The sequence below is a fragment of the Schistocerca nitens genome, chromosome 9 (genome assembly GCF_023898315.1).
Source record: "Schistocerca nitens isolate TAMUIC-IGC-003100 chromosome 9, iqSchNite1.1, whole genome shotgun sequence".
In the NCBI taxonomy this organism is placed as follows: Eukaryota; Metazoa; Arthropoda; class Insecta; order Orthoptera; family Acrididae; genus Schistocerca; species Schistocerca nitens.
Genome location: NC_064622.1, coordinates 323,713,662 through 323,728,917, shown reverse-complemented (window position 1 = coordinate 323,728,917; position 15,256 = coordinate 323,713,662). Strand labels below are relative to the sequence as shown.

Sequence of the window (15,256 nt, the reverse complement as noted above, 5' to 3'; positions counted from 1 at the left end):
AACATTCACATGGGCATTCCTGGATCCAGAGGAGGTTGTGCAAGGTACCAGGATGTCCAAGGACTATTGTACACTGGTAGCAGACTACACACACCTCTTCATGATGATCATGTTTCCTAAAGGCAGTGGCATTTTCAGCAAGATAATGCACCATGTCACAAGGCCACGACAGTGATTGAGTGGTTTGAGGAACACAGTGGTGAGTTCCAATCGATGTGCTTGCCCCCCCACCCAACTTGCCCAATCGAACACATCTGGGACGTGACTGAGCATGGTGTCAGGAGCTCATCGCCTTCCCCCCGCCCTCCCCTCCTTCCCTCCAGAATTTACAGGAATTAGCTGACTTGCATGTGCAGATGTGGGGTGGCCTCTGCTTCTGCTTCCATACTACAATGCATTACCACTGTTATCCGTGACAAAAGTGGACATACCAACTGTTATGAAGGTGGTCATAATGTTCTGGAAGATCAGTGTATTTTATTGCTTTCACAAGAAGAGTGTCCATAGTTCTACATATCTTGGAAAATGTAAAATTGTTAAATGGAATAACAATTAAAGCCAATACTTACCTAAGCACTCCATGCAGGCATGATGAAGATATGCTGCATACCTTTTTATTCACTGAATGTTCAAAAATGTACATTTTCACATTTCACAAAAAAATTAACAAATGAAAACAATAAATAAATAAATAAATGTTAATTTAAGCAACCATGATTTTACTTATTCCCTGGTAAAGCAAAAATGAGGTTGAGAAAGGTAAAGGTGAAATATTTCTGGAAAGTTTCACATTTTGATTTTTTAAATTATTCATTTTATTACAAATTACATGTTATTTTTATGACATGTTTTCTTTCTCTCAGGGTACATTAACAGACTATTAATCACTTCAGTCACTTTGACATTCAGTTTCACAATCTGCTCTTCTTATTTACAACTCAGTTACACATGAAATAAAACTTTTTGCACTCAGTTTTTTGTACATTTATACACAGGCTGACCAGAACTTATCACACCCATTTGGCATTGTTAGGATAAGCAATGAGCTACAAATAAATTTTTACTGACTTTACAAAAATGCCTCTGCTTTCTACCTGGGCAAACCACGATACATAGTTTTTTTATAATAAAAAAATAAACAAAAATAAAAATTAGGAAGACTGATCCCATACTAAATTACACTGGTCTTCCCTCTATTAAAGGAATTATGACCAAACAAACTTTCCATCATTTGCTGCAAGGGACACGCTCCAATTCTTATATAAAAATAATCAAATTAAAGCGCTTCCACTATATGTAAAAATAACAGGAATAATTTGTTTCCTTTATTAACCCTCTACTGCACGGTGTTGCCATATGGCAACGAACTATAAATTTACGTATAATGTTACGGAAACTGCTTGTATATGCATGGCGTTGCCTTATGGCAACACACAGTCTGACTGAGTCAAGGTAGACTGTGTTTAGCGGTGTTATATTGGCAGAAAATGCTGATGGTCTATAGTCATTGCTGGAGGTCCACTATCTGTAAACACATGCTACAACAGTAGAAAAAGTAAATTATTTCTGCCATTTAGATCACACCTAAAAAAATTATATTTTTAAGGTATGTAAAATGATGCTTAATGATAGCACAGATAATGTTTCGATGCCTCTTTAACTGAATGATAAATAATTACTCAATAGTTTCGTTGTTGCAATATGTGAGCACTATGATCTTGCCAATGTAAACATAACCTTTTTCAACATGGGCGGATTAAGTACAATGCTGTTAATTACTTTTATTTTGTAGACATGGCTGATAATTCCAGCTTCATGCTTCTACAGTGGCAGACATTCAGCGGCAATTAGGAATATTCCTGAAGAAAGTGATGATTCAATATTGGGTAAAACCGACAGTGAAGAAGTATTTGCAGATGATTCAGAGCATGAAAGTGCTGGACGTGATATTCCTCATGGAACTTCGGCTATAGCCATGACAGTGAAGGAGAACAAGAGTAAGAGGAAAAGGAACAAGAAGAGGAAGAACATGACGAAAACAATGTGCTACATCAAAACGACATTGTAACAGCAGAAGAAAATAGTGCTCCAAAAACAAAGGCCTAAACGTGTGTGTAGTTGGAAGAAATGCCGGAAAGTACTAGTCATGCTATGCTAGAATGGACTGGTACACTTGACATCCCTTTTAATGTATGCAGTACAAAAGAATATTTTCATGTTTCTTGGAAGCAAAATGTTGGACATTATTGTTGAGGAGTCAAACAGACTAAAAAAAAAAACACCCACCTGAGCAAATAAAAAGTGACATACATTTTGCTGATAATTTGAGAACAATACCTAAAGGAGAGCCTTATTGACCATACTCTTTTTTTTTAGTGTAAAGTGCTACTGAAACCGGAATAATTCAGCCTTGATGAGCAGATTATGCCACTAAAAGGGCATCATTCAATGAAACAGTACAATCGAAAAAAACCAAAGAAATGGGGCTACAAAATGTTTGTACTACCTGATGTGAATGGTTTAGTATACAACTTTAAACTGTATACTGGCAGAACTAACCAAAATGAACATCTTCCTGATACAGGAGCCAGCTGAAATGTTGTACTAAGGCTGGCTAGTGCAATACCTGAACACAAAAATTGTAATTTTTTTTTTTTGACATCTGGTTCTGTAGATGTGCAAGTGAAACTGGCAGAAAGAGGAATCTACAGCCTAGGCACTGATTGTTCCAATCGTCTAAAAGGATGTGTGTTCAACTCTGACAAGAAAATGAAGAGATCTGGAAGAAATGCAACAGATGAAGGCAGTGTTCCATAGGAAATGTGCAGTATTCTGCTGCAAAGAAGTGGCATGACAACAGATTTGTGACATTACTCAGCAATTTTGTGGGAGCAAATCCAATGACTGAAGTAGAAAGATCTGACAAGAAGTTGAAGAAGTCAGTCGAGGTGCCTTGCCCCAGGGCAGTAGTAGAGTATAATCAGATCATGTGGATTCACTTCAGCATTGTATAGGATCCAGATACATTCCAAAGAATGGTACCACAGAATATTTTTTCATATTCTAGACCTGATGGTAGTGAATGCTTGGTTTCTTTACAGAAGAAGTGAACTATCAAGTGGAATGCATTGAAAAAGCACACTCACTTTAGCAGAGTTCAAGAAGGCCATAGATAGAGGTTTGTTGTTCCGTGGAAAAAGTGAGGTAAGAAAGCAAGGAAGATCTGTAAGTAATTCCACTGAGAAAGCCTACACGGCGAAGAAGAAGAAGAAAGGACCAACAGCTGCACTGCCTGAAAAAGATATGGGACTAGGTGGCATAGGACTTTTGCTTATTATAGATATCAAAGGAAGGTACAAAGTTCCATCTTGCAATGGAATTGTTAAAGTGAAGTGTTTGAAATGTGAGGCGCATTTATATTTCACTGCAAATAAGAATTGTTTTTTAAAATTTCACACTGAGTGATGAAATGAGTTATCAAACTGTTGAATAATATGACAAAATATTTTTTTTGAAAACAGAAAAGTAAGTTTTTCACCAAAAACTATTCATAAATATACATAGAAGCACATTTGTGTATCTTTTCTAAGTAATTTTACACATATATGTAAATAACAGTGTTGAGAGTCTTCTGAGAACTGTGTTGACATAAGCATGGTGTTGCCATATGGCAACAATCATAAAATATTGAATAAATCAAATTTTCTATGTTTTACCTGTTACACAGTATTTTGTGTGTCAGGCCCTACCCCCAGATGTGGTTTTCATTGAAACTGGTTCCCTAGAAAAAAGTCATGCAATACAGGGTTAACAACACTTGGGTTTCCATATCACGACGGATGTACCAAGCCAGATACATTGCTCTATTTTTTAAATGGTGTTTCCAGTAGGCAGTAAACTATATGAAACACACACACACACACACACACACACACACACACTAACTAGCTCTGACAGTATGTGTGATCAAAACCAATATGCACAGTCTTAACTTCACTATTTGGTTGCCCCTTCACAATTACACTATTTGGCTTCTCGATATGGGCCGGAACCACAAAAATGCTCCTTGGAAAGATCTTAGGTTTGATAGGTATTGGTAGGACTTCCAGCTTTTCTTTGTTGGGGCAGTGAGGAACTTTCCTATGGATGTTGGGCTTATCTGGTGTCTGTAACACTTTGAACTTTTCATTTCTGGGGGAGTGCGGAACTTCGTTGTTGATATTAGACTTATCAGGTATTCGTAGCACTTTCAATTTTTTACTATTGTGGGAATGCGGAACTTCCCTGCTGAAGTCTGATTGAGTAAGTGAAAGCAAACGATCAACTTCTTTCTCCACTTTACACTTTGTTTCTCTGGACATCATACCTGAGCTGATACGGCGTCTCAAAAGCTGTAATTTATACTCCAGTCTCCTCAACTGAGAAGAATGTGTGTCCAGTCTTTCATTTTGTCCACTCACTTCATCAATGTCCTGTTGCCGAGTGCCACCAATGCCAAAATCTCTCTTTATGTTGTGGAGGTCGCGGCGAGTAATAAGGTGCAGCCTCTCCGGTTCTCCGGAATGGATGGAGCTCTTCACATCATCCAAAATTTTTTCGAAATGCACGCCCTTAGCAATTTGACCTGCAACAAATTTTAACTATTAATCCAAATACAAACCTATCATGCAAAACAAATACTAATGTGTTGTAAAGCCTTAGTACAACTGTATCACAATATAATGATGGAGAATATGACATTAGTTGCTCAGACATCTGATTAATTTAAAAAACACAATCCCATTATCAAGTTCTTAAAACCTTTATGCCATTAGGCGCAGTCAAAAATAAGAAAGGAGTAAATAAGGATTTTCAAACTTAAGATTCTCAATTATCCTTTTAATCGTACAACACATGAATTACCAGTGGCACTTAACACTTGTCACAGGCCTCTGTTTACTGACTGTTCTTTAAATTAAATAGATCACAAATCTTAATAATTTGTGTGTCATATTCTCTGCTCTGAAATATTACAAACTACTCTGATGTTTCACTGTTTATTCTGAGTGACAGAAATGGCCTGAACTGTTAATACAGCATATCACAGGTACTAAATGTAAGGACTCTTAAATTTCAGTGAAGCAAAGACAATGAAAACAGACACATTTGGCTTAATTTAAACATAATGAATGACATCTTTAAACAACAGTTAAAAGTGACTAACAACTGAAAAACTGACCTATATGAATGGGGTGTTAGGTTACTTGCATTGAATTTTTACTTTAAATTTGTATAACAGAAGAGGACAGGACTTCGGTAGTCTGTGAATATATGAAAAGTTCCATATGGCTTGGGATGATATACAGGGCCAAAACATAATGCTGTGATTTACTGGATGGAGTATATCAAAATGACATTATACTGGAGCAATATACTTAGGACCAATTGTATTATGCAGTGTACCTTAGTTTAACACAGAAAATAAACTTTCAAACCTGTTGTATAAATGTTAATCTCGGATTACATTGTTGAGAACTAGGGTCATTTTGACTGCCGAAATTTCACAAATCTAGTCAAATACAGTTCACAACCTACCGACATTACAAAACTGTGTTTCTGTTTTGCAAAAATATGAGTTAAAAAAAAGTAAATAATAAAGAAGTTGTTAAGTGAAGAAGATATTAGTAAATATGTGAATATGCCATTCCCCATTACTGAAGCTCAAAATATTTTTTTCAGATTGTAAGGGTAAGTTATGGGAAGTTCGGCTTCATAGGAAATGAGTGCAGATAGTGTATCTCATAACAATTTGTGGAGACAACTTTTAATTAATGTGATTAGTTTATAGGAGCATAGTTAGAAAGAGAAATTCAAAATTTTTGCACAGAATGTTAAATATACCAAGTTCAACAGCAGAAAATCATTTTGGTGGCACAGTGGTTGCATTCTGGAGTACTGTCCAGAGTGTCTCAGTTTCAATCTGAGTCAGTTCTTGGATTTTCTCCACCATTTGCTACTTGTTTTGGGTTTGGCAATGTTTAGTCCAGTCACTGAAGACAAAAAAGATCAAATAGGCGAAAAAATACCTGTAGTCGCAAATTTTTCTACAGAGTAGGAGGTGGGAATGTGTGTGTGTGTGTGTGTGTGTGTGTGTGTGGTTTTTTTTTTTTTGGGGGGGGGGTCAAAGGTCACTTATTTCAATGTTTCTCTTGAATAACTCAAACCACAGCATGTAGCAAAATATTTCCCAATGCAGAATTAAACTACATTAACTTTCCTACAAAGAAGATTCTATTCATTTTTTCTCTAGGGTCAATAGTTTCTGCTTTGCAGGGGATGGAAAAATTGCAGATTATTAAAATTAATGTTTCAGTGGTATAAAACTATTGTTTCCTGTGTTCTGGGGGTGCAACAGGATGGAGGAGTGGGGATGGAGGGTAGAAGCATGAGCAAAGTTAGGTCACCTTCTTCGTAGGACTGCAAACAGAAGAACGAGCAGATGATCACCCCTGCTATCCCATATCATCACAAGAATCAACTACAGGATGTTTCACAAAGTTATACATTATACAGATCCTCCCCAATACGCCTTATGAATCACTGGCAATGCAGCATGCATACACGCAAGGAGCTGTCTACAGGGTGAAAAGTATTTAAAATGACAAACTCTGGGAGGTTGTAGGGGACATCAAAACAAATATTTTTCCCTAATGTCATTTTTTCCTAATAGGAGTATTTAAACCGGTAGAGGAAGATTCCTCTGGCAGCAAATTAATTAAACCAACAAACACTTTTCCATTTTTTTTATGACCACGAGACAACACATTAACACGACCCAATTTCAATTACAGTAGATTTTCAAAAATGCCTCCATTGACACGTAAACAAAGGTTACACTGTCGGATCATGTTCTGTCTGACACGGGCAAAAACCCCAGGAGTATCCTGAATTGTTCCTGCTGCTGCTACTATCCGGGCAACCAGATCCTCTTCTGATGCAACAGGGGTTGAGTAAACAAGGTTGCGCATCTCATCCCCACACAAAAACGTCAACTCCAGAGGGGACATATCTGGGGATCGAGCAGGCCGTGGTACAGGACCAACTCTGCCAATCCACGTTTCTGGAAACCGTCGGTCCAGGAATCGAAGCATATGACGACTGAAATGTGCCGGCACCCCATCATATTGGAACGACATGCGTTGTCTTGTAGGGAGAGGGAAGTCTTCTAGCAATTCTGGCAATGATCTGGTGAGAAAATTGTAATAGTGCCTGCCATTTAATGGCCTAGGTAGCAGATACAGCCCAATTAAACAGTCTCCAACACCACTGCCCCACACATTAACGAAGAACTGCACTTGATAAGCATTAGTAACTGTGGCATGTGAGTTATCCTCACTCCAAACATGCGAATTGTGCATGTTGAAGACTCCATCATGTCCGAACGTTGTTTCATTGGTAAACAACACAGAGGATGGAAATGCAGGATGTATTTCACACTATTCCAGGTACCACTGTTAAAACTGTGCTCTGGGTGGATAATCAACTGGTTCCAGGTTGTGGAAATGCTATAAGTGAAATGGACGTAACAATTGCTCTCAAAGGACTGTTCTTACATTCGTCTGATTTGTCCCCATGTTACTTGCAATTGGCACAAGTGCTGACTGAAGGACCTCGCTCCACATGCTGCAAGACAACTTCCCCAAATTGCAGCGTTCTTACCGTGCGACGGCATCCCTGTCCAGGTAATCTGCTAAATGACCCGGTCTCACGCAGACATTGGTACACAGCAGCAAAGGTCGTATGATGCGGGATACGGCGATTAGGATATTGTTGTTGATAAACCCGCTGTGCACCTCATCTGTTGTGGTGCGTTACGTAGTACACACCAACTATATCAGTGTACTCACTCCAGGTGTATCGCTCCATTACAGGGTGTATACATGGACAAGGAAAAAAAAATTCCCAGATTTCCCGGTTGAAAATACACTTTCTCCCGGATGAAAATACACTTTTTCTGTGTTAAGTGACAGTATACTTTTCCTTGGCACTGTAAAACTTATCAATACTTTGATTGTTTATGGTTTTATATACTGACGTAGAATTATCCGGCACTTCAGAAGATGAAACTCAGGGGAAAAAACACGTTTCGGAAATATCTTTGATGTGCAGCAACATGTACGCTGCATATTTTCGTGTTACGAAAGTATAAATTCGAATTCCACCAAACACCGCATGTTACTTTCCGAAGCATTGAAATCGAGATAATGACGCGCTTCGTAAGCCAGTCACAGATCATGTCACGTGATCTTGCCAGCTGATGACAGCATAGGACACATGATGTAGTCAGCCAATAGCAACATCACTTTTAAGTAGCGCAAACACACAAATAAGGAAAGTTAATGGTTTAAATTAATATACATATTTTTGCTACAAGAAAAGCAAAACTTTCACATATAGTATTGATCTCTAAGGTTAATAAGCCGCAAGAGAAGCTAAGTTTCCACATATACTGTTGATCTCTTTTCCTCATGTTACACTTTAAGATACATCACCTAAATGTGCCAGTAAAATTTTTAATAACGACGTAAATGTCTGATCTTCTGGGATAGAAATTCTTCTAGATGGTCATCCCAAAGAGTTGATTTTTAAATGAAAGTCAAACGCTCTGTGATTTAAGAAATTTGTTGTACATTATTGCACATAGTTCATCTTGCATAAAAGTAAATTAACTTTCGAAGTAACGCTTTTCAAACAACCATTCGCAATATTTTCCTGTGACCTGTTAGGAATAGGTTTGGTTCAGCAGTTGCCAGAGAGCTCCAGATAACAGATGTCACTGCACTTGCACAGCTACGATGACGCAGGAAGGCCGTATGTTCGTACGTGTAAAACATTTAAAGATCTTGCATTAAAACGAAACAATGTAAACAACTGTCACGTCACGCTCATTGGAGGCAATTTTTTGTTAAGAAGCATTGCATAGTCTTCCTAAACACTTTGACAAACTTTACAGTTGGCAGAGGCTTGTATGATCACCGTGTTTTGTTGTATACAGTGCATTTCCTTTGCGACTTAAGTTTTATTAGCTGGAATACTTTTCACAATGTGAGTTACTCATTTTTAAAGAAGAAGCATCTGAACATCTGTAGGAGCCCAGATGCTTAAACTGTCTCTCACCTAGGTGTTACGTGATAGTAAAATTGCAAACTGGTTAGAAAGAAATTTTGGCAATGACACAAGAGCATCTTGCGGATTTTGTTGTAGTGCTTTGTAAGCATCTTATGCCAACTTACAAGCCATAGTGGGACAAAAAACACAAGATAGCTGCAGCACCCTAAACAAAAATATCTTTCAGAGCCATGAAAGAATCTTTAGACGTGAATCAAGCTAAAGGTTCCCTTGCATTTTTTGCCATTGAGCAATCATATGTGACCACTTAAATGAGTTGTATGTGAGTAAATTCAGGCAATGATGCTGCTAGAAAAGTTTAGATACATAGAACAAAGTTTAGTGGAATTATAAAACATGTACTAAGGCCCCATTTTGCAGAAAATTTGCGGCAAGACATCAACAGACATTAACGTGATCAAATTTTTAGAAATAACAATAATATATTACAGTGCTGCAACCAGTGCAATAATTTGATTTTTGAAATCAGCCAATCTCAAACATCTCCGCAATATCCTTTCTTTCAGGAGTGCTAGTTCTGCAAGGTTCGCAGGAGAGCTTCTGTAAAGTTTGGAAGGTAGGAGACGAGGTACTGGCAGAAGTAAAGCTGTGAGGACGGGGCATGAGTCGTGCTTGGGTAGCTCAGTTGGTAGAGCACTTGCCCGCGAAAGGCAAAGGTCCCGAGTTCAAGTCTCGGTCCGGCACACAGTTTTAATCTGCCAGGAAGTTTCATTTTCATTCTGTTTCCCTGGGGCAATATTGCAACTATTTCCGTGCATTACTATGTCAAGGAAAGATCCATTGTCTACATTTTGTAATTTTTATCTACATGACTAGCATGCAATTCACACTTAAGATGCCTGGCAGAGGATTCATGGCACCATTTTCAGATTATTTTTTTACCGTTCGGCCTTGAATAGTGCACAGGAAAAATGAACACTACATCTACACAAAATGAGCTGCCTTCTTTGGACGTTTTCAATGTCCTCCATCAATCTTATCTGGTAAGAGTCCCATACCACGCAGCAGTAGGCAGTCTCTAGTGGATTTGCTGCATCTTCTAAGTGTTCTGCCAACAAAGTGCTGTCTTTGATTTGCCCCCCCCCCCCCCCCCAATCACACATTATCTATATGGTCTTTTCAATTAAAGTAGTTTGTAATTCTAATTACTAGATAGTTAGCTGAACTGACAGCCTTGAGATTCGTGCAATTTATCTTCTAACCGAAATTTGATGGATTTCTTTTAGTACTCGTGTGGATGACCTCATACTTTCCTTTATTTAGGGTCAATTGCCACTTTTCGCACGAGAAGGATATCTTGCCTTTGCTGATGTGACATTTGTGTATTACACGATGTAAAAATAGATTTTTCGAATTACCGAGAAAATGTTAAGTGTTAGAATGTTGGTGTTAGAATTATTTACATCATTTACAATTTGCCGATTAACTGCACTGACCTCGTACCACAGTTGAAATATGCTACAAATAACAGGTATGGAATTGATGCTTTGGTTAGTTCCAGTATTTTATAGCCATCATATAGCTTTTTGACATCACAAGGAAAGGCTCAGATCATTTGTCTCAGAACTGTGAGCTTTGATCATTCGTACCTCCTGATTTTTTAAAAACTGCATCTCCTTATGTTTGGATTTTAGAAGTTGACAGGTACATAGTATCACAACGGTCATGTCATCATCTTATTTAGGTATTTGATTGTTTTCAGGGTGCTAGTACTTCCAGATCACACTCCGTCATATGGCAAGACAACTGGGCATAATGGAGATGCTCTGTTGACACTTGATAAGATCATGGTAACTGGTGAACTCAGAAGCTTGCAGTTGATGGTCGGTTTGTCAACATCCCAGCTATTGCAGCCCAACCTCACCTCCTCCACTGCCACTAACGCTGCATCAACTAACAGTTGTATTTCAAAGTACCTGAGTCAGGCTGATGACACAAGAGTGGAAATATTACAGACTTTGCAGGCTGCTTTGTTTCCAGTCGTTTCCTAACAATAGCGTAGCTAGTAAGATGTACAGTATTGTTGATGGGTTAGTTCCGTACTTTAGGAAAAATATTCTCGAATATCTTGAAGATGACGTTCCTTTCGTAATCTTATTTGATGAAAGCCTTAACAGGATGGCTGAGTTGCAACAAATGGATATTGCCACAAAGTTAACAAGTAAGTTGAAATGCACTATTTTTCACCTGCATTTTTAGGCCGTACCACTGTTGCTCATAAATTGGATGATTTTAAGACAGAAATAAACTGTTCTCTTGGAGTTTTACTGCGATGATTTTTTTTCCACCTGGATAAGAACACTGAAGATGCCTCTCGATGGGCATCTTTCCTGTAGAAGAGCCATAATCTCTAATAGACATCAGTAAAGAGAGTGGCATGTTAAACAAATTCTTATTTAGAAGGCACAAACACCTCGGGCATTTTGTGAATATTCTTGCTTGATGCACCACTAACATGTCTAATGATAAACTAAACAATCTTTGGCCGAGAAGCTTTCAGGACTCTCGTGCATGTGTTGTAGATTACGTTAAGCCTGTGTCAAGTTATGTTGAACACATGGCGTGTTTTTAATTATGTCTTCCAGTTCTAGAACCGTGTCTCTGTTCTTCTGCCGCAATTCTCTAGCTAACGTCCACATCTGGCTTATATATGATGTCAGGGAAAATTCGCATTTATGTTCAGTTTCCATCAAAAGATATGAAAGTTTAGCAGGAATGTATACATGCTGTAACATGTGCAAGCCCAGGAAGTCTTTTACTGACAGAGGATCATTACAACTTGGAGATCTTACGATACCGAAATGACGTTCAAGTGGATCCTGATTAAATTTTGCTGTCAGGACACAGCTGAAACCTCTTTTCCACATGAATTCAGATATTCGTAAGATTTTTTCAATTGTTGCTCTTGGAGACTGGAGAGTTCTTTTGGAAGAAAAGTTGTTAATTCTATTGATGAGAATGCTTTTCAGTTTCATTAATGTTTTGTGAGCCTCCAAGCTGTTGTACAAAGCATCCTTAGGAAACAGAGTTAAGTGTGTCCACTAAGTTGTTCATACATGTAGTGAATGATTCCGATGATTCACTGCCTTTGAATCCTGCCCCTTCAATTTCCTTGAAGAATTTTATTCCATTGGCTGTTGAGTTACTGAATGACTGTGGAACTAATAATAATTTCATTCATTGAAATGGCAACGGATCAAAGTGTGTGAAAGTTAACTTGTGGCAAACTTTGTCCTGCGAATTCTGGGGTATTATCTTGTTCACAAACACTTCCATAAAAATTGTAGTTGATGATCTCATCATTGAAAAGTACCTTGGATTTATCAAAAAAATTATTCCTTGCGCATTTTATTACACAAATAGCATCTTCTCGTTTAATCAGCTAGATTTTATAAAGAGCAGGTAACTTTATTTTTTATGCTCTAATTCCTAGGACTGGCACACCTTTTTATTCGGTTGATCGTCATCAGCAGTGAATCCAATAATTGTTGTTTCGGCTTGCTCTTGCTGGATAATTACTTGAATCTAATATCTGTGAGATGACGTCACGAGTAGTTGCATTGGGTCTAGCATACACAGCAACAGGGTGGATCCAGTAATGCAGTAGAGGTACAAATATAAACACCAGAGCATGATTTGCAAGTTTATTCTTACAGTGTTCTGGAGTATATGCTTTGAACAAAGTGCTATTGAAATGCAGTTCTTCATGGAGCTTAACTACATCAAAAATTGGCACACCTAAGCATTCGTTTTCATCTCATCTTTCCCAAAAATAATTCTGAATTGATTCCACAGCACGTGTATGGGTTCTATATGAGCATTTGAGACCCTTTACTAAATTTTGTAGATGTATTTCAGAAGGAAGTGGCAACAGTCAGTAATGTCTGTGTTCTTTGGGTGACTTAATTTTTAAGAGCACACTGTCCAGAAGAAACTCATTATCGTACCATATTCCCTTATTGTTTCCCAACTATCTTTTGTTTATCTTAGTGTCTACTACAATTTTCTGTTTCTTACTTAAAAGGGGAGGGCACAATGTTGGCATCTCGGATTTACTTCAGACATTGTACACCCTTAGTAGGCCATTAAAACATCATAATGTGAAAGTAGTGAGGTGCACTACTCTAAAAATTTGAGAAAATTGCAAGAGAAATTTTATGCATCTTTTACGTATATCATGTTATCTGTACAAAGTTGCTGGACGGATGAATTAATTGTGGTTAGTGTTCCGCGTGGCAAGGTCGTCATGGATGAGGCGACAGTTCGAATCCACCTTGTACTTACTATTTAATCTTTATTTCTTCATCACTGGACTCATTATTTAATTTATATGTCATTTGAGAGGTAATATAATGAAAAAACACTCACATGCATTTTCATGAAACTTCAGTGAATTTCTTATGTTATTTGACTATTTACTATTTGTAATTAAATTTTCAATGATGAGGGACAGGCTTGGAAAGCCCAAATGAAACCTCAAGAAATAATGATGCAAATGATGTTATTCACAATCAGTAATGTAAGACACTGTGTGCCAGAGTAATGTAGAATTACTTGTCGGATGTGCTCTCGACATCACACGTTGTAGGATGTTATTTAACGTACAGACGTGGAAAATATAAATTGAAACTTGATTCAAATACACATGTGTTTTTCATTATATTACACCTCAGGTGTCATATAAATTAAATAATGAGACCAATGATGAAAATATATAGATTGATAAATAAGCAGCCTTCAACTCTGCAACGTTCACTCACAACACTTTAAACAAATTCACAAAACAAACACAAGACACAACCAGCACACACCTCCTGATAAGGCAACATCACATCAACTTAAGTCTCAGGTGGCAGTGCTGCTCGTAGTTTGTGGGCATGCCACCTGTCTTAAGTTACCTGCGTTAATGCGCTGGCAGTCGGCACACTTTCTCTTCTACTCACTATGCACACACAAACAGTTTATTTTTAAAGGTACGTGTAAATCTATCTGATGAAACGAGGCTGATCACATTTACAATATAGAACAATAATCTGCTTAATGCATTGCTTCACTGTTGTATTAGACTTATCAGGTATTCGTAGTACTTTCAATTTTTTACTATTCAGCGTGACATTTCTGGGCATATTGTGCCTTTACTTTACCCATGTTTAGCACTACAACAATATCCAGTGATGTAAAAAACATCACACAAACACTGGCACTATAGCTATGCACAAGGCTTACAGTTGCAGATTCATTAATACTAGACTGCATAACAACACAGGAACAAAGACAGAACACTGTATTATAAATGTTTAGGCTGTATAAATTCAAGAGCTAGTAGGTGTAAATAAATTAAACAGTGCTATTTTCTGTATGTTGAATGGATCAAGTGTTTTTACACATTATTTTACCGTAAAAGCACTCTCATATGTTTAAAATCTACCATAATACCCACTCACTCACCACTAGAAGGTTCTTCAAACCATCACGTTTAGTGGGAAAACCACTAGCAGCACTGGCACAGTGACAACACACAAACACAAGTCCAAACAGAGCAAAAAACTGAGCAATATGAGCACATATTCTACAAAATGTGCAGGAAAGAGAAAAGTACATAACATGTTGCATGCGATTTCCTGATTTCTTCAAACTCAGAAGGACACTGATTAAAAAGACTAATAAGCAAAAAAGTTTTCACAATTGGACAAATATCAAAATGATGAGTTTTCAAAACAACCATTTTTTGGCTTTACGATCATTAGCTGAAAAATTGGGAGAATAATGGAATAACTGGGAGGTGGGAGAAAAAGCAGAAAATCTGGAGTCTTCCGCCTAAGTCAGGTACTCAGGTACGTACTATCAGCAGAAGAACAGCAGTTGTCTGGTTTTAGAATACACGCACACTGAAGAAGGGGTTAATGAAATCAACTCCCTTGTCCAAAGAGGAAGCGAGAAGAACAAACATTGAGAAAGCTGGGTGGTGAAGTGTACCTTGCCGAGCTGCCACCCCCCTCCCCCCACCCCTCCCCTTAACTGAAAAAAACATGAACGCCAAAGATAGGTTGCATTGAGCTGCACGAGGGTATGCCAAAAAGGCCAAAGT

The 15,256-nt window shown here is 37.9% G+C and overlaps 1 protein-coding gene across 1 annotated transcript in view; it reads right to left on the bottom strand.

Moving 5' to 3' along the window:
• Positions 1-3,907: 3,907 nt before the first annotated feature.
• Positions 3,908-15,256, bottom strand: part of LOC126204459 (uncharacterized) — a 29,768-nt gene continuing 18,419 nt past the window's right edge. The window contains exon 3 of the mRNA XM_049938845.1: positions 3,908-4,624. Within this exon, the coding sequence (XP_049794802.1) occupies positions 3,945-4,624 (680 nt within the window). The 3' untranslated portion in view covers positions 3,908-3,944. The remainder of the gene's footprint in view (positions 4,625-15,256) is intronic.